Consider the following 23,579-nt stretch of genomic DNA (forward strand, 5'->3'; position numbering starts at 1 on the left):
GAAGAGGACAAACTGTAATTTCGACAAATTACACTCGAAACTAGGAAGGAGGAGGAGGAGGTGGAAAAGAGCCGTGGGACTCGTTTGATCGTGAAGTTCTCGTGTGCAAAGAGAATCGCTAAGCAGCGACACCGTGCAAGGGATCGTTCTCTCACGCTTGCATTCCGCTCAAAACTATTTGAGTTTCAGCTGAAAAACGCGCGTGCCCCGTAACCGAGCTGTGTTTCCAACGCTAACTTTCTCCGTTCTGTTTATTTGCAGCGGGTCGTTGCTGATTTGTTTGCCCTCGCCGCGTCATACGAAATTTTCTCGAGCTAGGTACACACTTTACTGGTTTGCCCTCCTTCGACAATCTATGTTTCCTTCTTTTTTATCTTACCCCTTCCGTTTCGACGACTACTGCGACTCGAACAATGTCGCGACAAACGATAAAACTGATAAACAGGATTTTATAGCGTTTTTGAAAAAAAGAAAGTTCCAATATTTCTTGAAAATATCGGATATGATTTTATAAAAATTTTACTTTTCGAACCTCTTATAATTGCGCTAAGTTCGGACAAAATTGATATTGTTAGATTTCATCAGTAATTGAAAATAGCAAATTAAAGCATTCTATTGCAAAATCAATTATAATATCATACTGCGGTAGTGAAAGGGTTAATAATTAATTTCAGTTAATTTATACTGCCCTTCAATAATTAAAGAGGCATTGTTATTCATAGTTACAGGAAGCTATTTGTGATTTAAATTAGCTGCAACACGATACAGTGCCCTTGAAAATTGCTGGTAACCTCAATGAAGAACTATTCTACATGAATTCGAGACGCTATGTCTGACTAAATATAGATTTTTTTACTTAAATTCCAAGGCCGTCGTCTGATATAACAGAGACACTATCTACTGTATCTATAAATTCTAATTTAACACATTACAATTTCTTTTTATTAAATTTCCGCAATTTCAATTCAATTCTGAAACTCAAGTCTGATATATTACGAACCCTTTCTACTTAATTTTGAAATGAAAATTTGACACAGTGTAACCATTTTTTACGATTACATCAGAAAATTTTAGTCCGATGTAACACATATTTTTTCCATTTCGCTTCAAGATTCCAGTCTGATATATTACGGTACATTCTACCGCGTGCAGTTGCTGTCTGACACGACGTATCCTCGTTCCACTGCGTTTTAAAATTTAATCTACCACAAACAGTTTTTTATATTTTATTCGAAGATTCTAGCTCAACGTAGTGCAGTCACTTTCTATTGTGCCTGTTGCTGTCTGCCTGACATAACACGAACCCTTTCTACTTCTGATAAGACGTAAACTGTCACGATGAAAAATAAATATACAGAAAATTATTTGATCCTCTCCTGAAAATATAATTCTTTAATTTTTCAACGTCAGCTATTATATCAAAATGGATTCTTAAATTTTTAATAATTCTTATTGCATCAACATATTTTATTTCAATAAGTCTCGAATGGATTCGATGATTCTAATCTTCGATTTTCTACCGAAAAATCGTGCGAATCTTTCGAACGACTTCCATTTGGTCAAAATTGAAGTCGCATCGAAGCTCTCTGATCCTTCAAACAGAGAAAAGTCTCCATACGCGGAGCGGTTGAAACTAGCGAGCAAGTTAAGTTCACGGCTGTTCCTTCGCGGACAAGTGGCTGCCATTATCAGGATTGCAGCCGTTGCATTAGTTGAGAAAGCCAGCCTGTACACACTCTCATCGAGATAATGCACCCGCTAAGTGGATGCTCCATGCGTGTTGCGACTCGCAGCCTATCAATCTTGATCTCGCGAGCGCATCCAACGACAGCCCTGTATTCCAGACACGTGTGCGTACAATTCACCAGCACGGAAACGTATTAACACCCGTAGACGGCTCAAGTGCGACGTGCATGTACGCTTAAGTGTCCAGGAATACGTAAAACGTGTACACGTATTGATTCGCCTAGGGTTTCATAACCCTTTGCTAAGAAACGTCTGAGATTCGTTCGATTCATATCAATTCATACACTGTCTACCAAAATATAAGTTTCGTTATTAGAATTTTAATTTTCTTTATTAATAATAATTTCAGATAATCTCATTGTAAAAATGTCAACGTCTGTAATTGTCAATTTTGAAACTTAGAGAGTCTAATTAAATTTAATGAAATAAAAGTGTTGCAAAATGACACTCATGGTATATTAATTTGAAGCTTAGAGTTCTGTGAAAATGATTACATAAATCTTTCGTTAGTATTTATAATAGAAAATGAATTATTGTTGATTATAGAGAGTAATGAATCTACTTCTTATCAATAATACATCTAACACTCTCCAGTCAATAGATTAGTCATAGAAAAAAATTTGCACACGATATTTTATTTAAATTGTCTTAAACAACGAGTATGTATACTGATTTGATCCCATTATAAATGGAGATACATATTCCGGAAGTTTTCCCGGGTTTTGTAAATGTTCGGATAAAAGGGTGGCAAGAGTAAGAGGGAAGAGAAAAAAAGGAATAACAATGCGATTCGAGAGATTTAAAGAGGTATGTTAGCACGAAAATCCATGGCACGATAGAATCGATTGTTTTCGTGCGTTCTCGTGTTCGATAAAAAACGCATTCGTTGTTTAATTAAAAAAAAAGAGATAATAAAAAGCGAGCGTGGATCGAAAAAAAAAAGAGGGCGAGAATTTATTTTATCGGGCAAAAGCGTTCCGTTTACAAAGCCATTATTGTAAAAGCTGCTGGATTTCCAAATATCAGGACGCTTTTAAGAGATGTAAAACTAATTCCTTTATGCCCTTTAATCTCATTAAATGATGTTTCGGCAAAACGAATATCTCGCTGCTTGACACGCGTTATCGTTCCTGATTATCCGGTAAAAATTCAACATTTATAGAAGATATTTGCATATCAATGGATGAAAAATAATGAACATTTCTGCTACATTCGTTGCACCGAATATACTCATCATTTTACTAATAGGATTAATTAATTAATTCGATGCAGAATAAAGACATCAAATATTTATCATTCGACCTGATATCTGTTTATACAAGTTTAACAATTGATTATTATGTAATAAAATATTTTACAGCTCGTCGTTTTGTTTATTCCATCGAGTATAATAATATTTATTAGGTTATATAAATTCAAAGAAAATCTCATTTTCCTCTATGCACAGTTTTGTAAAGTTTCCTACGTTTTGCTGTCAATAAGTTTCAGAAATAATATTAATGGATAATTTGATGAAAAATAAATTATAGAAGCATTCCCGAGATAAAAATTTTCTACAATTTAAATGTCCTGTTTATGGTACCGTTTTATATCGTTTTATTCGTGATTAATTTTCCCTTACACGACGCTAGAATAACAGTGTAACGCTTAAATGTAGCTGTAAAATAACTTACCAATGGATAGTTACGCCTTCAGTTGTCCCGACGTGTAAACAAACCCCATCCATTTCCGCGTGTCGCGTATAAGCCAGTAATTGCAGTTGATTCATCACCGCGATCGTTCTTCATTATGGTTGAAATTGTCGTAGAAGAGTTGAAACGATTCGAGCTAATGTGCGTTCGCGACCAAACCAACCTTCCCTAAGAAAAACATATAAGAAACAGGAATTTTCAAAATATTAATATTAAAAATGACTTAGAAACAAATTAATAAAATTTTTCGTTATTAAATGCTATGAAATTTATTGTACAACTGAGAATTATAGATAATAAATAAATATCAATTCAAATTCTCCCGTGTGAACGTTTATACGCGATTAGTGGTCCGCCATAGATCTATTGGGCCTCCACCCCCACCCCCACATCGGGAACGCCTAAGGAGAAGGGTGGAAGGCTAGGTAAGGGGAAGCCTACAGCAAGGGTCAGGAACCCCGAAACCCGAGGAAGAGGAAGTTTACGACAAGGGTGAAAAATCCGAAAATCCGAAAAAGTCTACAGAGGGGGAAGGGGAGACCCGGGAAAACCTAAGGGGTGGGGACATCCCCATTTGTCCTGAAAAATCTGACTTGATCGCAAGTGTAATTTCCATGAGATATTTTAATTTTGTCCCTCCCTCCAAATTAAAAATTTCATCCACCCTAAAATAATTGAAATTTTAAACCACTAAAAATCTGAAATTATAACACATGCCATTTACTGCTGGTGTATATCGTCTATCATTCTATTTTCTCTTTATTACGTTTCAACGATACCGTTCGATAAATCTCGTGAAAATAAAAGAGCAGAAAGCGACAAAGCATGGCTCGCGACAGCCGGAACACGTCGATGGCGAATTATCCACTGTGGCGGATCAAACACAGTCTTGCAAGAGCGCTTCACGCCCATCTGCTCTGTGTCTGCGGGACCAAAAAGACCCTTCCAACCCTCGCGGACGTGTATCGTCGCTGAAACGATGTTAAATTGATCGAGTCCACCTTTGTCCGCATGATAGCTCAAGAAGTATGGCTGCTCTTCAGAGGATAAAGGGGAAAGGGGTAGGAATTTTTTACAAGAAGAGGTAGAGAGCAAGAAAAAAGTCCATCTCTTGTACTTTGAACTTTGGTACAAGTTTTGGTTAAATTATTTATAAGAATTTTGTCGGAGATAATAATAATTTAAAAAGTGATTACATGAAAGATTTGGAGAAGACTGTTCATCTCTGTATTATTTGAAAAAATTAGGAGCTGGTTGCAAGAATTTCAAAATTCATTGGCGAGACGAAAGTCACGAAAGAAAGATTGGAAAGTGGAAAAAGAGAGATAGAGGATCAAGGGAAGGAACATCGAATTGCTTCTGGTCCATCGCAATTTCGGACTCACCATGAAATTGAATTGATACGACTTACAGGCCGGTCGTAAAATATATAAGCTGATTGCTTTCCTGATCGTGACACCGACATCGATACGAAATAACGTTAAATGTCGTTCGGTGGAAGCAACTCGAACCCGTTTCCCTATCCTTGTAATCGTTTATTACTACACTACCGAGAAAACGTCCGGATCGTTGCGTTTAAAGAGATAAATAGCAAGAAAGAGAGAAGAGAAAGAATAACGTCTAAACATGTACAACGCGCATAAAATGAGAATAGGAGGATGGAAAGAAAAGTGGAAGTCGAGGGAAATAAGGAAAACTTCCGTTCGAGGAAATGGATTGCTGCAATTATTCTGTGGTATCGAATTTCGCTTGTTGGCTATCTGGATATTGTTGTAGAACCTTGCGTGTCTGTGTTGAATAAAATTATCGGGGTACTTCTACTTGCAAGTCGAAGCCTTCGTTCTCTTCCAGAGAGTTGCTCGATTACGTGGATTGCAGATGCTGCTTTCCGAAGGAAACGTGAATTTTTGAGAGGGGAAAGTTGATATTAATATTAATAGAGTAGCTGGAAGGAAATATTGGGATTTTATATGAAAAAAAATATAAAGTACAATTTTTTAATAAAGGCCTTCGCTTTTGAGAAAATCATCCTTGAATATTCTTGATACAAAGTCACAAGAAAAGAGAAAGGGAAAATTCGAAAACCTAAAAGTGATTTTGATTTTTTTTTTCATTCCTAATTTATAGAGAACTTCAACTTAAAGTGCATTGACAATTTTCTTATTTTCACTAATATTTAAAAAGGCTATAAAAAATGGAGTGAAATTTTTCTAACGCTCTATGAAGATAATAGAAATTGTCTAGCCTCAAAAAAGACTTGTTAATACTTATTATAAATAATTAACACCTTCTATCCCAATGTATTTAAGATACTTTAACAAGGAACAACTGAAGTTTGGATAATTAAGAAACTCGTGAAAACCGATCTGGAAAACTGTATAAAGTCAGACAAATCGATAGTACTGGAACATCAAGCCCTCTATCGACTCTCGAGTCGTAAGACTCGATATGAATGACCCCTGAGATGCTAGTAATACCGACTATCCTTGTGTCATGGGAACAGACCTCAACAACGATGGAACTCGACCACCCTAGGGATCTAGATACTATTATCGATAACATCCAGTCCATGGGATCCAATATTCAACGGTCTAGAAAAGGGCTGTATCAACCATAAGAACGTTATGAAACTTAATACAGAGAATTTTTAATTCTCAAAAGTAGATCTAAGAATATTTTTAAAAATACATCAAATTTTCCATCGTCCATATGCAATATAATTACATAAAATCTGATCCATCCAGTGCAATCAAAATCTAATTTTTATTACAATTCTTTAATTAACTTAGAAACGAAAATATTACAAACAAAAAGAAGAGAGAAAGAACAAAATGAAATCCAATGGTAATGGAAGAATTTCATTCGAGTATTTTCTTTGTCTCATTCGCCTCGAAAATTCTTTCTCTCCTCTTCAATTTGAAAAGCTCCACCATTCCGTGGATCCCGTCGATTACCAGCACGAATCAGAATCTTTCTCGAACTTAGATGCTCTTGATAAAGCAATGTTAAATCTATCGAGTGCAGCTTTACCTGTCTTCTTGAGCAAGGGTAATCGTCTGTCAGAGGATACGAAAGGCAACTCCCTTTGGGATGGTAAGAGAACGAGCGAAGGAAAAATGTTTGAGATAGAAGGAAAGGAGCAGAGGGAGTATTAAGATAATCCTTGAGTGCTGGAACGCCTCGTTCTATCTTCGTCAACGTTTCCCTACCCTGCGAGATCTCATCTCGTTTCGTCGAGAAACGCGAGCACTCTTGTAATAAACTTATGTTTAAAAACACCACCACCAACCTTCAGGATCGTACATAGGATTCGACTTGTTATTTCAAAAACCAAATCATTAATATTTCTTCAGAATTTTTTATAAATCAATTTTAGAGTAGATTTTGCTTAAGGGGTCTGTGTACTTTGAAATTTATGTATTTATTAGGTGTACGAATCTTTTTATCGAAGATTTATTTTTAAAAAGTCATAGAAATTCCAATTATTATTGAAAATTTCACGCCATTTTTCAAATACACAGAAGCGCGGAAAAATATTCAAATTTAAAATAATAATTAAGAAGACGTAATATTAAAGCCATCGAATTAATTTGTACGCTTAATATTTAAAGACTTTGAGATATTCTGAAAGTATCTTTAATTTACAAAATTTGTATTTCGCTTCAGAATATTTTATCAACCGTAGAAAACAAATTTGCCAACATCGTTAGCAATAATCTCGCCTTGAATGTCGCAATTAAAAAAATTTATCCCAGCTGTCAACGGATCTTCAATCGAATGGTAATCGCGTGGCACTTAAAAATCGCTGAAAAATATTGCCGAGAGATTGAAGTACCGTGCTTGGATAAATAAATAATGCAACACATTTCACCGTGACGTGGGACAAATTGTTTCGGGATGAAAATGCGTGGAGTAAATAAAAATTGACAGAAGGATGCCGAAAACGCGAATAAATACCAAGCAAAAAAAAAGATAGGTTAACGAAAATAGAATAAAGGGTGTGTGCGTGAGGGAGAAAAAGGAGAAATAATATTTTTCAGCGAGTTCGATAACTTCGCACGTCGATGAGAAATTGCTCGTGAACGGAACGTAACTCGAAAAATTGTAACTTTTTTAACAATTTTCTACAAGCCTGTTGTTAGTATAGAGATTGATGACACAAGTGTCAGAATATACTCGGTCACTCGATCAACTTGAATTATTGTTAATTTCATGAAAAATAATAGTCAAAATAATATTCTCCGTAAATAAATTAATAACGAGAATATAAAATGAAATTAAGAGAAATTTTTGACAACCATTACAGTAACATTATATTCACTCGACAGTCTGAATGTTTTAATTATTATAGCACTAATTACCTAAAAATATTCACATCAGAAACTTTTTACTGAATTGCCAACAATTTTCATTATAACAGTTATCAATTATATTAAAACAGTAAAAACATTTTAATTAACGAACAGTGTTCTCGATACCGGGGAACCTCTAGCAAAACTTGCGTTCATTCGCTAACGAGTCAAGTCATCCCGGGATATTACGAAACCGGAGAAAAATTTCATACACGCCACGAATCCATGGTACCCCATTGCTGTCGTTCTATCGTCGAGATTGCGTTTCGTACATTCTCGAAATTAAATTGGTGCTATTGGACGCTTGAAAAGTGCTAACTTTTACCTATCAACGAAAACTCGTTTTTACGTTAGAAACTCTGTACGAACAATTACACAGGGATGCGTGTACAAATGCATTTTGCAAGACTAAACGAACAACGTCTCGCCGGATGTCGATCGATCGTATCTCCAGGGAATCGACTTCGTTCCAAGGAGCTACACCGGTGATTATTAAATTGCTTTGATTATTAATTTCGCGATCGATCGTCCGTACGAGGTAATTAGCCTTCTAATGAAATTTCAAAATCTGATATTTTCGTCGTCAAATTACTCAGAGTGAAAAATACAGTGAAAATTGAAACGGAATTAGGAATCGTAGGTCGAGAGAATAGAGGGTGGATATTGGAAGCATACTCCGCAAATCGGCAGAGACGACAAATACCCGTAAGCGAAACAAGAATTTCAATTTGCGTCACGTACGTGGCGCGCTTACCGAGCGACGAAAAATTTCCTCGATTCTCTCGACGAATCCTGGCTACTCGGAAGGTACACCCAACTTCCGGTGTAGCTACCCTACACGGCGAATATACACCGTTCATTTCACCAGGTGGAACGTTCTGCAGCTGTTTTCATAAGCCGTTTGCTTGCTCGACGGAATTTCAGCGATTTTCGAAGATGCGCCCACGACGATTACGTCCGGGTCACGTCGAAATCGTGCGCTGTCGCGTAAATTGAACAGGAGACGAGAGGAGGACAAGCGAAAATCACTTTGCCGCCTGACAACGTCGGGGGATCGAGACATTTGGACGGCGACGCGTCGCAACTAGCGTTGCGAGTTAGCCTGAGACGGCTAATTTTCCGAGAGACGAACGCAAGACTTGTCGCTAATAAGATACTTAACCAGGACCAAACAGCGTTCGGATAATCCGAAGCTAACGTAACCTAGGTTTAATCATGCTTGACCTAGACCTCGTTTATAATAGATCTAGATCCAGCTTGATCTGGACCGGAGTTGACTATATACTCCTAATCGTGTCCGATGGAATAGAATACATGATCAAACTTGGACTGGCAGGATTTAAAGGGATTATGTCTGCTTCTAATCACTGTACACATATAGCTTTGATTGGCTTACAATTACTGAATGTATTCTATATCTAATAAATTTTGTAACATTCTTTGATTGTATTGTAAATATAAAATCATTTATGTACACTAATTTGGGTGAGGAGTGTGTCTAACGGTGTTAGATGGAATAGATCCTTGATGAAACTTGAACTAACAGGATTAGAGGAGATTAGATCTGCTTCTAATCACTGCACACATATGATGTGAATGGTCCACTTGGAATCTCAGAATAATGGGAAGTGATAGAAAATGAATATCATGAATATAATTAATGATATTCTAATTTCAAATGAAATTAATTGCTGCAATTTAGGAATTGTGAAGAAAATTGTTCAAGGAAAGTTTCAGCGATGCGAGTCCCTGGAATCTATAGTTTTAATTATATTTCAGAAAAATATCAATATGAAAGAAGCTGAAAGCTCGGGAAATGGCATAATTAAAAAAGTTAACCGAGACTGATTGTTAGCCAGAGGACTCAAATATCGGTGGACGCGGATGACTATAAAATATTGCGTCGCTTTTCCTTTGACGAAAGCCTCGGTGAAATAATAGGGAAAATAAAGGATGGGGAGGGGGGAGCGGTGTGATACGAGATCTCACGATCGATCCCCGGGGTAACCGTCGAGCGGGCAGAGTCGAACCAACATTTCCGCTCGACGACGCTACCGGCGGAACAATGCGCCGCGATATGTCACGCGTTCCAAAGTGTCCTCGACGTGCCATTAATTGGAATTCAAATGGACATAAACATCTAGCGGGCACAGTCGGTGCGAGCAAGATGCACCGATCGAAGGGTCGAACGCCTCTAGATGCGGACTGCGACCCGCTCGTAAATTACGCTTCCTTGTCAACGCGTTGCTAAGCGTTTTCTGAATTCGAATCGGCTTCCTGTTTAATCGCATCCCTTGTAACGTTCAATTGTAAAGGATTTTGATTTTGCTCGCGAGAAATTTTATCGAGAGAAGTGGATTTCGAAACAAGATTTTCAGTAGTATAAATCAATAATATGTCAGGCTTGAACAGGGTTTTTGTTTTATCGTATTCGTTTTGCCACGAATTTCAGAATAATTTAATTTGATTGTAGAGAAATATTATATAAAATATGAGTATGAAAAACAGGGTTGTAGATGACGGGGATGTATTCATAGTGATATTCAGTAATACGAGTCAATAATAAAATCCACATTGATGAATTATCTTACTATCTGCAATTACCTTTGGATCTAATAATACACAGAAGAAAAATAAAATTTTCTAATCACAATAAAATGCAACAACTTGTTGTTCAGCACATAAAATTCGATTACAATCCAATCCAATCCAATCCATTCCAATTTATTTGTTCCTCCAATACCTCAGAACAAAAAATTCACCTAAAAAAGACAAAATCAACTAGTGGCAGTGTAGTAACTCGAAAAAACGAAGCTCGTAGGAGAAACGCGGGAAAATGTGGCTCGGCCAGCATGAAAAATCCTCCGCTCGACGAAGCTGGTGCCTCGAGCGGGTACTCGCTCGTCAGTCTCGTCTCGCGGCGGACAATTTAAGGTGGACGATATTAAAAGGATATTAATGTCGGCTAATTAATCCTACCTTTTTCCCGCTGGCGCGAATCGACGTCGCTTTTAAACGCCCCCCTAATCGTGCTGGATACGCGCTGGCTCGCTCGCGTACACGCTGCGAGAAACGAAGATAAAACGCGTCCGAGGAACGGCGAATTCGCGACGATTTCTCCTCGAAAATTTGCTGGAAATTTAGCGTTGACGAGCGTGCACGCGAGGGTCCAGCAGCCGGAACTCTTTCGATCACGGTTACCCGGTAATCGAGCGGAAATGCAAAGAGTCGTCGAGAAAAATCGTCACCCCGCTCGTGTGATCTCGTCGCGTCCACGTACGTGACATCTCTTTCCCGTCTCGTCCTGCATTTCGACGAGAAAAGCGCGCACTTTCTCCCGCGAGCCAATTTATGGAAGCTCACGATCCGTGGCGCGTTCTTTTCCTCGCCGATTAATCGCTCGTTTACGAGAGGCGGCTGCGTTTCGCGCGCAGTGTTTTTCCCGCGTCATTTGCCGCGAATTTTACATAATGACGGCGATCGTTGCGTGGGCGTAACGGGAAACCGATCCGACCGCATTTTCCTTTGTTTTTCGGGCAATTAGCGGCTTCTCTGTAATCGATTTCATTAATGGATCATTAATGAAAAACTCATTTCCACCGACGAATCCAATTGCTATTTGTTCGTAGATAATGACGGGTCCGGAATTGTTTTTGTTAATTATTGGACTTTTCATTGGCTGCAGAGTGAAATTTATATTTCAAGAAAATTCGTGTATTTCAATGGAACTTCGAATACCGTGGAATATAACAATAGGTGGATGCAGGAATAATTAAAAATGTAAATTAATTGTCTTATTTTAGAATTGGAGTCAGAGTACAAAATGGAATTATTTAATGTAACTGTTATTGTACTGTAAGATAAATATGAGGTTTGGTTGGATAATTGGTAATACAAGAGAATACGAAAAGGAATGTATTCTTTGGGTTTTTCAATAGTATAAATCAATAATAAGTCATACTTGCAGGGGGTTCATATTTGACTCCTGGAATTGCAAAGAAGTTTAATTTGATTTTACGATATTATACGAAAGAATATTCTGAAAAATAAGACTATAAATGTTAGAAATGTATTCTTAATGATTATTCAGTAGTATAAGTCAATAATATGTCATCCCTCGAATAGAGTGGTTGTTATATTGGATTGTAAAGACTTTGAATTTCCTTTCAAAGATGAATTTAAAAATAAGATTATAAATGACAGAAGTAAATTTTTGTCATTTTAAGTAGTATAAGTCAATAACATGTGAATGTCACTGTATCAACACATTTAAAAATGGTTACCAAAATCCCAATCGAACCATTATCAATCAAGCCCAAAGAGCAACAGGTAGATCGTAAAACAGATATCCTCAGGGTATTTCATTTTATACCCAAAGGAACAGAAACCCCCATAAAAAAAGAGATATATTCTTCTTCCCAAAGGACCTTTAACCCTCAGGTTCATGGAGATCCAAACACTGTCCTAACTACCCTTAACTATAAATAGCTTCGCTTCAGAACCCGAGTAACCAGCAGCAAACTCCGCGATGCAAATGAATATTCTTTCATCGGAGTTGGTAGCCAGGACGATGACTCGACGATGACCAAAACTACTCGATGAAAATAATTCCGGTTGGCATAATGGAATATTCTATTTACCCGGCATGAGCGACACTAAGCGGGAGACAATACCGGCACACTGTGTTGCCGTTTAACTCAGGCTTAACGGGGTTTAACCATGCCTTCCTTTACCCCTGTGGCCTCTGAAAATGGTTGGCACAGGTATCCAAGTCGATCCACTGTTTCAATTCATTCGCACGTGACCATTATGCTATGAACCCAACCGAACCCTACCTCTCCGTTCTCTATCCTACTCCTTTCGTCGAGGGGTAACAATGCCACACGGGGGTGGCGCGTTCCGAACGTAAAATTCATCCCTGTCGTCGATCCGAGAACGGGTTATAACTTCCTATCGTGAAACACGAGCGAACGGTCTATGAACGTTGCGTGAAATGGCCCTCCTCGTAAATGCCAACAGACTGCTTTTCGTTTCATTTCAGAATTTCATAAAGCTGCTTCAAGTGTACTTAAGGACACGAACGTTGGCGCGTATGATTTGAAAGGAAATTTTTATTCGATCGACTGGATATAAATAATTGGTCAATATTAATACGCGTTAAATATTCGTTTAAAAATTCACACGAAACGCGAGTTTCATATTATTCACAGGAAAGGTCTAGTCGAGGGAGAGTCAACATTTTTTCCACGCAACCCGATACGTACACATTCTGATTACGGCTCATCGGCTTTCAAGCCGATCCTAATTACTAGTAGTCGTAATTTGAACCATCCATTCACCTAAATACTCATTGTCCACGCGTTAACCCTTCAGTTGCGAACAACGTATATATACGTTAAGGGCCGCAATCGGAATCTGGTTTATTATGTACGAGTAACTTAGCTATTGAATTTCAAATAATTGTAATATCTGACTAATAATTGTTAATTATTGTCAAAATTTGTAAATCCCAGAATCCTCTAAGAATTTTTTAAAAAACCACCCCCAACTCACGCCTAATTTAATACCTCATTTCACAAAATAATTTCGAAGGACAATTCCTTGATTAAATATTTGAAAATATCGACTCTCGAAGCTTTCGATAGCTTTGCAATTAACTGTTAATTGTACAAATAATAAAAAACTGCCGTTTGCTATATCACACCTACATGTAATGTAGGTAATTAAACACGTGTCTCTTGTTATTTGTTTTTCATTGAGAATTAAAAATTCATATTTTTAATACAAACAGGTGTGAACACGATTTCGAATGAACGTTTATTTCTGTGATAACAACCGTGACAAGTAAATAATAAAAAATTAACAAATAACACTTTGTCTCTAATTAAACACTTGGGTAAAAATTTCAAGACTGACAAATATATTCTGTTATTCGAATCACACTAATTTTTGTTTAATGAGACGCATTTAATTGAGAGCGTTTAAACATTCAAATATTTGTAATAATGATTTAAGCTTTACAAGTACGTAAATCTGCACGGTCTATTGATCATCGTAGCCGTGGTCCGATAATCGAGTCCCATTGAAAATTCTTGGTTAGCCTGGCGGATTTTACCGCGATCAGTAGCCTGGCTCAAAGAGGCGTGCGTTATCGCATCGTTCACGAAAATACCGGGAAACCGTGCAGCCGGAAATAACCATGAAAGCCGAAGAGGAATAAATACCCGTGCGAACGTGATCGTCACGCTTCGCGGTTCCTGTGTGTGACCCAAATCGAACCTATCCCCGAGGGACACCATGGAAATCGCAGTTTCGATTTTGACCACGAGAAACGAATGCACTGGCAAGGATACTTTTCCTTTTTTTTTACGATGACTATTTTAACACTTTTATTATGTAGACTGGTCCATGAAATTGGAACGAGTTATATCTTTCTTTTTATTGGGAAAGTGCAACGATGCACATGCATTTTGAGTGCATACGTATATTTTTCTAGTTTGCATAAAGCAATATTTAAATAAATTAATTGATATCTTTATCAAACGGAGATATTTAAGATACAAACGTACATCTTTTATATCAATTTGCATTTGCATTCTATTATAAAAAAATTAAGAAATGATAAAATAAATATATCTCCATAAAATCACCAATTAAAAGGGTTGTAGGAAACGAATAGAAGAAACTGAGAACAGTCTTGAGCGTGCCGTGAAGAATTATACATCCTCGTGGTTGGCTTCGTTATGAAATATATCTTCATTACGTTAAACCAGCGTTTCCGGTCTCGTTAAAAAAGTACCAGTTTTCAAGGATGACCTGTCTAATCCTTCTCCAACGAAAGGAAAAACGTACGGAAGCTTCACCCTTTCGTATCGCAGCAGTTTCTTGTTAGAACGAGTGTAATAATTACACGTCCGTACGGTTTTTCAGCTTCGCTCCTCGAATAGAAGAAAATCGCGGCAAAGGGTGCAGATTGCTTCAATACGTTCCCCCAAGCGTCGTTAATTGAACAGGAAAAAATTAACCGTTCCCTGCTTATTAGCGGCAGACGAGAAAATGAGTAACGTTAAATTTGAAACGAGAACGATTCACCTTCAGATTTTTCTTTGCAGCAAGAAATTAAATATGAAACTTACAAAACCATGTAAAGGGAAAAGAAGAATTTATAATTTACAGTGGCAAGTTAAATTAATCGTGCATTACACGGTAAACAGTAAATGAAAGAAAGAATAATTAAATGTAACGCTGGCCATCAGTGTTAACAATAAATCTACGGAAGCAAAACAAAAGAGAATGTAAAGCAATTTTCAGCGTGGAATCTAGTATCAGCCGGAGAAGAAAAGAAAGCTGAAGAATTCATGGTGACCGAACGGAAGACAAAGAGGAGCGTCCAATCAGCCACGAAACTTTCAAGACCCCCCCGAACGTCCTGATTCCTCTCTTTCATCGCAGCGTCTTTCCTTTCAAACGAGCCCCGCTTGAAACAAAGGTCCGACAGAAAAGAATGTTGAAGAAGCTCTAGTCTAATATTCACCGCGTCTAAGACGCCTGTAACGATGTCTGCTGGCAGGATCTCGAAAGAGAACGAGGACGATTGCCCCCGAGGACGATTACCAGAGCTACGGACGCGCTAATCACTCCTTCGGCCTGTGTTATTCCCGGCTGATCACGGATATTCGGCTCGTTTTCGGCCCGCTGCCACGCGACCGTAGCCCACGTTTAATTCGCCGTACCTTCGAATAGTCGCAGTTCTCCGTTTAACCGATGCGATCGCATTAAACGGCCGAATGGTCGCGTCATTAGCTCTCGCAGTGTCGATTATCGACACCGTTACTAATGCCATTATTGGTCTCTTAGCTCGTGGAGCATCCCTCCGAGAGGGATGAACTCTGTCTCTCGACGGGTCGCGAGACCGTGTTCCAATCGGTTTTCCGACTACCCCGTCAAAGGCGTTGACAATACGATCGATAATCGGCGTTACGCGTTAATGGGCGACGCAACGTATGACACGCGGCTCGCGCCTAACAGAGATCGATGATTCTACGAGAAGCCGAATTTAACTGCACCCTTGTGATCCTCTGTCCGAACTGGCTCGATCTGTTTCCGTCGATCGTTCAAGTTTATGACCGTTTGCAAATATATTAGGTAATTCAGAGGATCGAGACGTATTGATTTTCAACCCTCTCTGTACTCTCGTGTAACATCTATCGTGAAATTTTTAATTTTCCTTCTCCCTTTTCGTACGTCATAAATGCATAAATATTCACAGTCTAATAACAACTGTAACTCGTATATTTACTGTTGTTTAGAACGTGACTCGTTTCGTAAAACGTGCACGAGGCGAACATTCATCGCGCGCGGAGAAACAAAAAATATTGCGCCTCCTGTACGGAATAAATAACAGGGTACGAATAAAAAAAAAATATATATATATATACAAAAAAAAGAAAGAGAAGCAAGTTGGAATGCCGATGATAAAGGTCGGAATATTTTTAAAATCGAACCGTGGGGCAAACAATCCGTTTCAACGCTGCCCCTCCCCGAGCTACGTCGTGAACGACGGGCTGAATAAAAACCAGGCCAGAGCAAGATCGTTTGCCGCGAACGTTTGCGAGAAAAATTTTGTTTCGTGCCAATGTTTGAAATGAAATTACGCTTGACGCGAACTTTTAGAGAAAATTTCCCTCCCGTGATCCTGCCGCGAGGAAAATTCGACTCGACGCGCGAATCTTCGCGAGGAAATTTTCCTTAGCGTAAACACGCACGGTAAAATGTTTACTGATGGAAATTCTACTCACCGCCATAACGTGGTTAAAAAGGATTCTCCTCGGTATTGTTCTCCGTTCAAAGATTTTAAGCGCATTGCTTTCACATTCTGTTAATTGTTTTTCTGTTAATATTTTGAAAAGCACTTAATGATTCAAAGTATTTCGACCTGATTTTTAATTTCCTAATTCTAAGTAATCTTTTCTTAAATCATCCTTGTACTATATCTTTTTATTCTATTGATGAATTTTCAAAACTTCTGGCATTAGAAAGATACTGACCGTTTGGGAGAAGAAGAAATTGTTCGCTTGAAGCAAGAGGCAACGAGGCTTACCGCAGATAGAATCAGACGACAGTCGATGCCAGGGACTATCGCCACTGTCGTCTATTTCGACGTTAGTTTCCGGCAGTCGCGATGGCATTTCCGTCTCGAAGTACACGGCACGAGAAACCGCAGAGCTTCTGTATGAGGCGGCAGACAGGATTGTTCGCATAGCGAAGCTGACGTGCCGTATGCGTTCATCCCTCCAGCCATTCGCGAGGATCGTTGATCGTTGAATTCTCGCGTCAGAGAACTCCTCCTATGCTTGTTACTATGTACGATTGTCTGTCTTAGAATCAAAATGAAAAAAAAAAAAATCCCTTCCATTGATCATCAGCAGAAAGTTTGATTATTTTAATGATATTACAATGAAAACGAAAAGAAAATTTCATCATTTATAATGAATCGATACGCAACAATGTTAATTATCAGCAATTCAAACAAGACGACACGGTTGCAATTATGCAAGTTTGTGAGAGGGTTACAAAACAGCGATACTAATTAACCAGAAATCTGGTACGATATTGAATGCAAACTTGTTCGAACAGAGGAGAGTCCGTGAATAAGCTAATTAAAAAATAGGTCGAGCACTGGATCCTTTTTCAAGCAGCCAAAGTTTCGAAAACAAGTAAAATGTACACGAAAGGTTCGATGTTTACCAGGGAAAAAATAGCAGTTCGATAGAACCGAAACAAATAGAACAACGCTGCTTTCAGTAACAAGATGAAAAGTGCACTCTTGAACACTCGAGAAGATAACGACGAAAACAAGGGAAAACATGAGAATCGAATTATCACATTCGAGGACCTGATTATTCAATTATCGATCGGCAGCGATCTCGAAGCCGTGTACGAATCCTTGGAGACACACCGTGAAACGATTCAGACAGATGGAACACGATAAAGTCAATTATACGTATCGTTTCAAAGTTCATTAGCTTTTCTTTTGATGCGAGTGAATTGTAAGAGAAAAGTAAAAGTAGACACACGAGAAAAAGGAATACAGAAAAGATCTAGAAATGAATCCAGAATTCTTGCTTTGAAAAGAAAGGCGATTTATTAACCCTTGAACTATGCAATCTGGGTCAATCTTACAAAACATACAGAAGGATATTAATCTAAAGTTAAGCCTCTTATATATTGAAAGAATAATTTTAAAAGAACAGTATAAAATTTAAAAAATGAATATAATGTGAAATACAAAGTTAAATTAAAATTGTGGCTCTCTCCATGGTCCGTCCTCCGAGGGTTAACATTTCTAACAATCTAATAAAATTGAAATATTAACAGAAGCAATTTTATTTTATAATATTAATTAATTTTGTAAAATTTCCAAATCCTCCACTAATATTAAAATTTTTCTATGGAATTCGAATTCATAAAAAGAGCGAAAGTAATCGAAAAACAATTTTGAAATGGAGAAAAACTAAAGGAAGAAAGAAGAATAAAGAAAAGCGAAGGGAGATGAGTGAGAAGAGATGGGAACGGGTGTGTTCGAACAAGATTCGCGGAGTATTTTCAAAGTTGAAAGCATGCTAGGGTTTCAAAGGCTGTCTCGAAATGAAATTCCGCAGGAGCTGGTTCCTTCGACTAATTTGTCTATTATTACGTTGCCGCTGCTTCTGTCGAGCATGATCGCTTGACAAACGTACGCTTTTAGCGTAATGCGTTCCTACCTACCAGCCTTCTCTAATAGTCGAACAAAGAACAGAATCGCTGTGAACGGAAAACACCTGACTTATACCAAGCGAACAGAAACGCTTCTTACCAAAGAAAATGGCTTTCGCCAATGCTTTAACAAATCCGATGCTTCTGTCAGATATCTTTTGACAATGACAGAAGAACATTATTATTTGAATGTTTGTTAACGTTGGGAGCTAGATAATTAGTAGTTTTAATTAACCAAATCATTAAATAGTTGAATATAAAACGGGCAATTTCAAAACATAGAAAGTGTGATAGAATTTCATAACATAAAATTATCACAGAATAGCACTTACCATATCTTAATTTAAAGCTCGAAGCGAACAATGAACAGGGGATAGATCAGAATTGAATTTCTCTGTTAGAAAGACTAATATAATTAAATGACATAAAAGTACTATGAAAAGACACTTATGGCATATTAACATGAAGTTTAAAGCTTAACAAAAACGTGTCATTAGTATTTTTAATAAAAACTGGGTACTTATACGTTGAAACAAACCACAAATTGACCTATGATACGTGTTATAATAATATTTATAATAAAACTAAATATGCTAACATTTTTTAAAAAGAAAAACTACATATTTTGAACTCGAGTTATTAAAACTTGCAACTCGTAACGTTGAAAATTGCAAACGCTTTTGAAATCTCGTCAGCGTCGAGCAGTTTTTTAGCTGAAAAATTCAAGAAAAGTCTGTTACAGCTGCATGCTCGCCGGAAGTGGCCACGAAGGGTTGTTGGTTTCCGGGTCAGTTGGGTGGATCGTCGAAGGTTGCGCGACGTTGTTGTCGCAAGAAACGGGAAACGGGAAAGAAAATGGGACCGGTAGAGGGGGGACAATGTTCACGAAAAGCTCCGGCTTGGTGCTCGTTGAAATGCAAGCTCTTTTATAACGCGCCGCTGGGCTTACACGCGCAGAGCGCTCGTTAACCCGGCCATCAGTTTCACGCATGGCGCTGCAAAAAAGCAGCGACGACAGCTTCAAACGTAGCCCCCTGTTGACTTTTCCATCCCCTCTCGCCCGGACATCCCTCCACCCGTTGTTCGTCCTTTTATTCCTGACTCTCGTTCTTTTTCCACCAACCCAGCCTGCCCTCCGTTTTCAACCCTTTGCATTACGTGAATCCAGTCGCGGCCGCGGATCGGTCGATTCTTTGACCGCGAATCCCCGATTGTTCCGGAAACGATCACGTTAGCAAACAGGAAAGCATTTAACAGCGGTCTTCTTCGATACACACGGTTCGAATGCGACTCGACTCGGTTCAATTTCAACGAGATTCTACGTTACAAATCAACCCTTTTTACATGAAAGAGATTTAATGGAATTAATGGAATATTTGAAATTGGGGATGAATTATTTTCGAAAGGGGAGTGTTATGATGATATTACGTGAGGGAAGTTGGAGAATCGTAGAAATTATGAATGTAAGTTGTTTGAAGAAAGAACAATAGAATGTGGAGGGCAGTGTAACAAAGGTACTTTGGTTGGTCTTTGTTAAGGTTAATAATTGTAATGTATAATGACTCTATAGTCTTAAATGAAAAGCAGAGGTATGTAATTACAGGGTGCCATTTAACTGCTGCAATCAGAGAAATTGAGATTGCATATGATAAAAATAAAATCTTTTCTCTATGTGATTTTAATTTCTATTAGATTGCTGGGTAGTATATAAAAATGAAAATAAAAAGATCAACAATTAAAAATCGTATCATCCTATCAGAGAACGCGTTACACGGTCCGCGTCGTCCAATTACAAAACCAGAAGTGGTTTCGCTCCAATCACCGATGTAACGTTTCGGTGTCGACGCGAACCGCAAACCAAACACTCTGCCAATGAATTACGGACAATGTTACGTGCAATCGCGTGCAAAGTCGTTTTCGGAAAGTGTATACACTGCAATATAATACGTAATGACGAGCGGTAAACCGCGACGAAACGCGTTCACCAAGGATTTTGCGAACTAGAAAACGATCAATGTCGACGATCAATTTCCTCCTTGTTTCAGGATTGCTCAGGCTGCAACAGATTTACCAGGGTCTGAAACCAGGCAACGAGTCCTTTCAAGTGGAGACTGTTAAACGAATACAGAACATGTCCGAAGCGATTGATTTTCTCCGGAGCTTGGAAGAGCTCAATCGGTGAGTTTGGTGACTTTATTTTTTATCAAAACTTCCACTTTCGACGACATAGTTTAGAAAATTGTTGAAATTTGATATTTTCAACCCTTTCGACTGGGGTTCTAATTTAGGAGATACGCGGATACTTGGATTACTTGTGAGAAATTTCGATTTTCGACGAAATAATTTAGAAAATTGTTGAAATTTGATATTTTCAACCCTTTCGACTGGGGTGCTAATTTAGGAGATACGCGGATACTTGGATTACCTGTGAGATACCCGGGTATTTTACAGGTACCCGAATATCTCGAGTACCCACTCCGAATTAATAGCTCCATTTCCAACCCCTTTTTTGTCAATTTACAAAATATTGAAATATAATAAATACAAAGTGAATATCTTACAAGGTAAGTTAATATCACTTACAAGGTAAATATCTTGGAACTAAACGTTGTCTATACGTGTTCGTGCGCTTGTGGTATTATTTTTGGGGGATGGTAAATTCTGTCCGCATTCGGACAATCTGACGGATCACGCTTTAGTGGGAGCACGAGTGGTCACCGCGTATCTGGCCGCAATTTACCGCCGGCCACGCATTTGCACGACCCGGGTAATCAACAACCATTCCGGACAATGAGCCAGTATCGAGTAAATAGTGCAGTCACCAAAAACGGGACGCGAATCGGTCTCAGAAAATGCGCGATAACTTCGTTGACAAAAGAAAGAGATAATTAAATCTCGAATATAAAATAAAATTTCTTCGCTTACCCCGGCTTCTTTTTCGAAAAAGACACGATGAAAGTGTTCGAATAATTCACAGGTGGAGCAACAAATACGTAGTGTTGGACTGTCCTACGGACATGGCGAAGGACATCGTCGTGAGCCACGTGAGGGATGTTGCCCTAGGGAAGAGAACGTATCATTATTTATTAAGTGGGCTGGTGAGTATAAATGATACTCAAAATTATTTTAATTTATGTATATCAAAGGTATGCTAACAAATTAATTTTTTAATTTACTATTTCATAACGAATCAGAATTTCTGAGTTATCGAAAGGAACCCTGATCCATCAGATATTTTTGTATTATAATTATATTGTTTTTGTGTGATTAGATAATGGACGATAGATGGGAAAGCGAGGTGATCGAATACGGAGCCATCAATATCACTGGTTTTCGCATCGTGGACGCTACACGACCGTACGTCAAAGATTTCTTAGCTAGTTGGCATCGACTTGACCCAGCAAATTCTCAAGGAGCTGGTCGCGAATCCATTTCCGTACGTACCGTTTCTACCCTTCAATTTTTAATATTATAATTTCAATAATTTATTGAAAGAATGAAAAAATTGTGAAACTCGTGAGTGTTCAAGAGATCTAATAGTCTGAAAAGTACGATTTATTTCAAAATAGTCCCTACAATATCAGCTTTCTCCAATAAGTTCGCTATTTAGCAGTCTCCAGCAGGCTTTAGTCGTCTTTCCAAGGGTTAGACGAATATTTGAACTAGACGGATCGTCAAGAGCGACTTCGAGTACTCCAATTTTCTAGTCTACTCCGGTTTCCGACTTGTTTTCCAATTGCTCGCATAAGAGCCACCACGATTCGTCGACCACACAGGAAAATCAAACTGGGATCTGTAATTCGAGTAGAGTGACCGAGTTCAAAGGTGAAAGCTCCAATTTCGGATTTCGTTCTTTTCATCCATTATTTGCAACACTATTGATTAATTATAATTTCAGTCTAGAAGAATCTCATCGGGCGTGTATAAAATTGCAAAAGAAAAATTCTGAAACTGTAATAATTTGTTGGTTTCTGATTCTAATACTAATTCGACGATGTTATTCGCCTTAGGCACAAGCAGCGTTGATGTACGACGCTGTGTTTGTTCTGGTCGAGGCGTTCAACAAGTTTCTGAGAAAAAAGCCGGACAGAAGTAACGTGAGGAGAACTGGGATACCGGGCAGTAATCAGATTACAAACGGTACCAGGGCTTTGGATTGCAACAGTAGCCGTGGGTGGGTGACACCGTTCGAGTATGGCGACAAAATTTCCAGGTTACTGAGAAAGGTGAGCATTTTTAAAAATTGAAACCATCGCTGAATTAAGGGGAAGTCTAAAAAGGATTACAATTCTGGGACCCTTTCAATTACTATGTCAAAAAATATTAAATGAAATATTATTTAATTTTATTTGGAATTAATTTTTATTTTTGAAGCAAGTTTATCAACTAAAAGGATTTGATAGACCTGGGTTCCAGAAATCTTAATCCAATTCTGAATAAAACAGAAATAATTATAAATCTGATGAATAAGAAAGTTGCAGCAGTTGATCAGTCTCGAAATTCTTACTCTCTGAGCTGCGGATAGAAATGCAGAAACAGTCGATATGTTTCGAACAGCGTGGCAACCGAAATTGCCAGGGACTCTTCCCGACGTCCCTCTGCTATTGACAGTAATTGGCGGTTATTCCGACTCTCTACCGGCATTCCTATGTCGACGTGAGATCTGTCTCCCTTCGTTTCTCTACGTACATACAATCACACGTTTACACCGAAAATGTCTGTCCCTTTTCCGTTAATCGTTCGCTTGTCGCGCGACAGAATCGAACACGATAATGTCTGTCAATATCAGGCGGATCATTATGCAAATTTTTCATCCGTAACACAGAGGAACGTAGCGTATTACACGTATGATTAATCGTTACCATAAATACATTCCTTGTAAATAAAATTTCAAAAATAAAATTATTTTTTTTTAAAACCTTAGGTGAATGTAGACACATTGAAAATTGTACAATCAGTAGAATAAATAAAATCAGAGAATGGGTATCGATTAAATAAGACTGAAAGTAGTGGAGAATTGTTAAAAAGGATTCAA

The 23,579-nt window shown here is 38.2% G+C and overlaps 1 protein-coding gene and 1 long non-coding RNA gene across 6 annotated transcripts in view; one reads left to right on the forward strand and one right to left on the reverse strand.

The window, feature by feature from the left end:
- LOC114876901 (glutamate receptor 1) overlaps nt 1-23,579 on the forward strand; it is a 177,241-nt gene that overhangs the window by 136,751 nt on the left and 16,911 nt on the right. For all 4 annotated transcript variants that reach the window (XM_029188816.2, XM_029188819.2, XM_029188817.2 and 1 more), the window contains 4 exons: nt 20,590-20,722; nt 21,522-21,642; nt 21,816-21,980; nt 22,555-22,770. In XM_029188816.2, the coding sequence (XP_029044649.1) occupies nt 20,590-20,722; nt 21,522-21,642; nt 21,816-21,980; nt 22,555-22,770 (635 nt within the window). The remainder of the gene's footprint in view (nt 1-20,589; nt 20,723-21,521; nt 21,643-21,815; nt 21,981-22,554; nt 22,771-23,579) is intronic.
- LOC114876907 overlaps nt 1-23,579 on the reverse strand; it is a 173,913-nt gene that overhangs the window by 13,096 nt on the left and 137,238 nt on the right. For both annotated transcript variants that reach the window (XR_003789471.2, XR_003789469.2), the window contains 2 exons: nt 21,470-21,603; nt 3,420-3,605 (listed from right to left, as the gene is read on the reverse strand). This is a non-coding gene — a long non-coding RNA (uncharacterized LOC114876907). The remainder of the gene's footprint in view (nt 1-3,419; nt 3,606-21,469; nt 21,604-23,579) is intronic.

The sequence above is a fragment of the Osmia bicornis genome, chromosome 5 (assembly GCF_907164935.1).
Source record: "Osmia bicornis bicornis chromosome 5, iOsmBic2.1, whole genome shotgun sequence".
Lineage (NCBI taxonomy): Eukaryota > Metazoa > Arthropoda > Insecta > Hymenoptera > Megachilidae > Osmia > Osmia bicornis.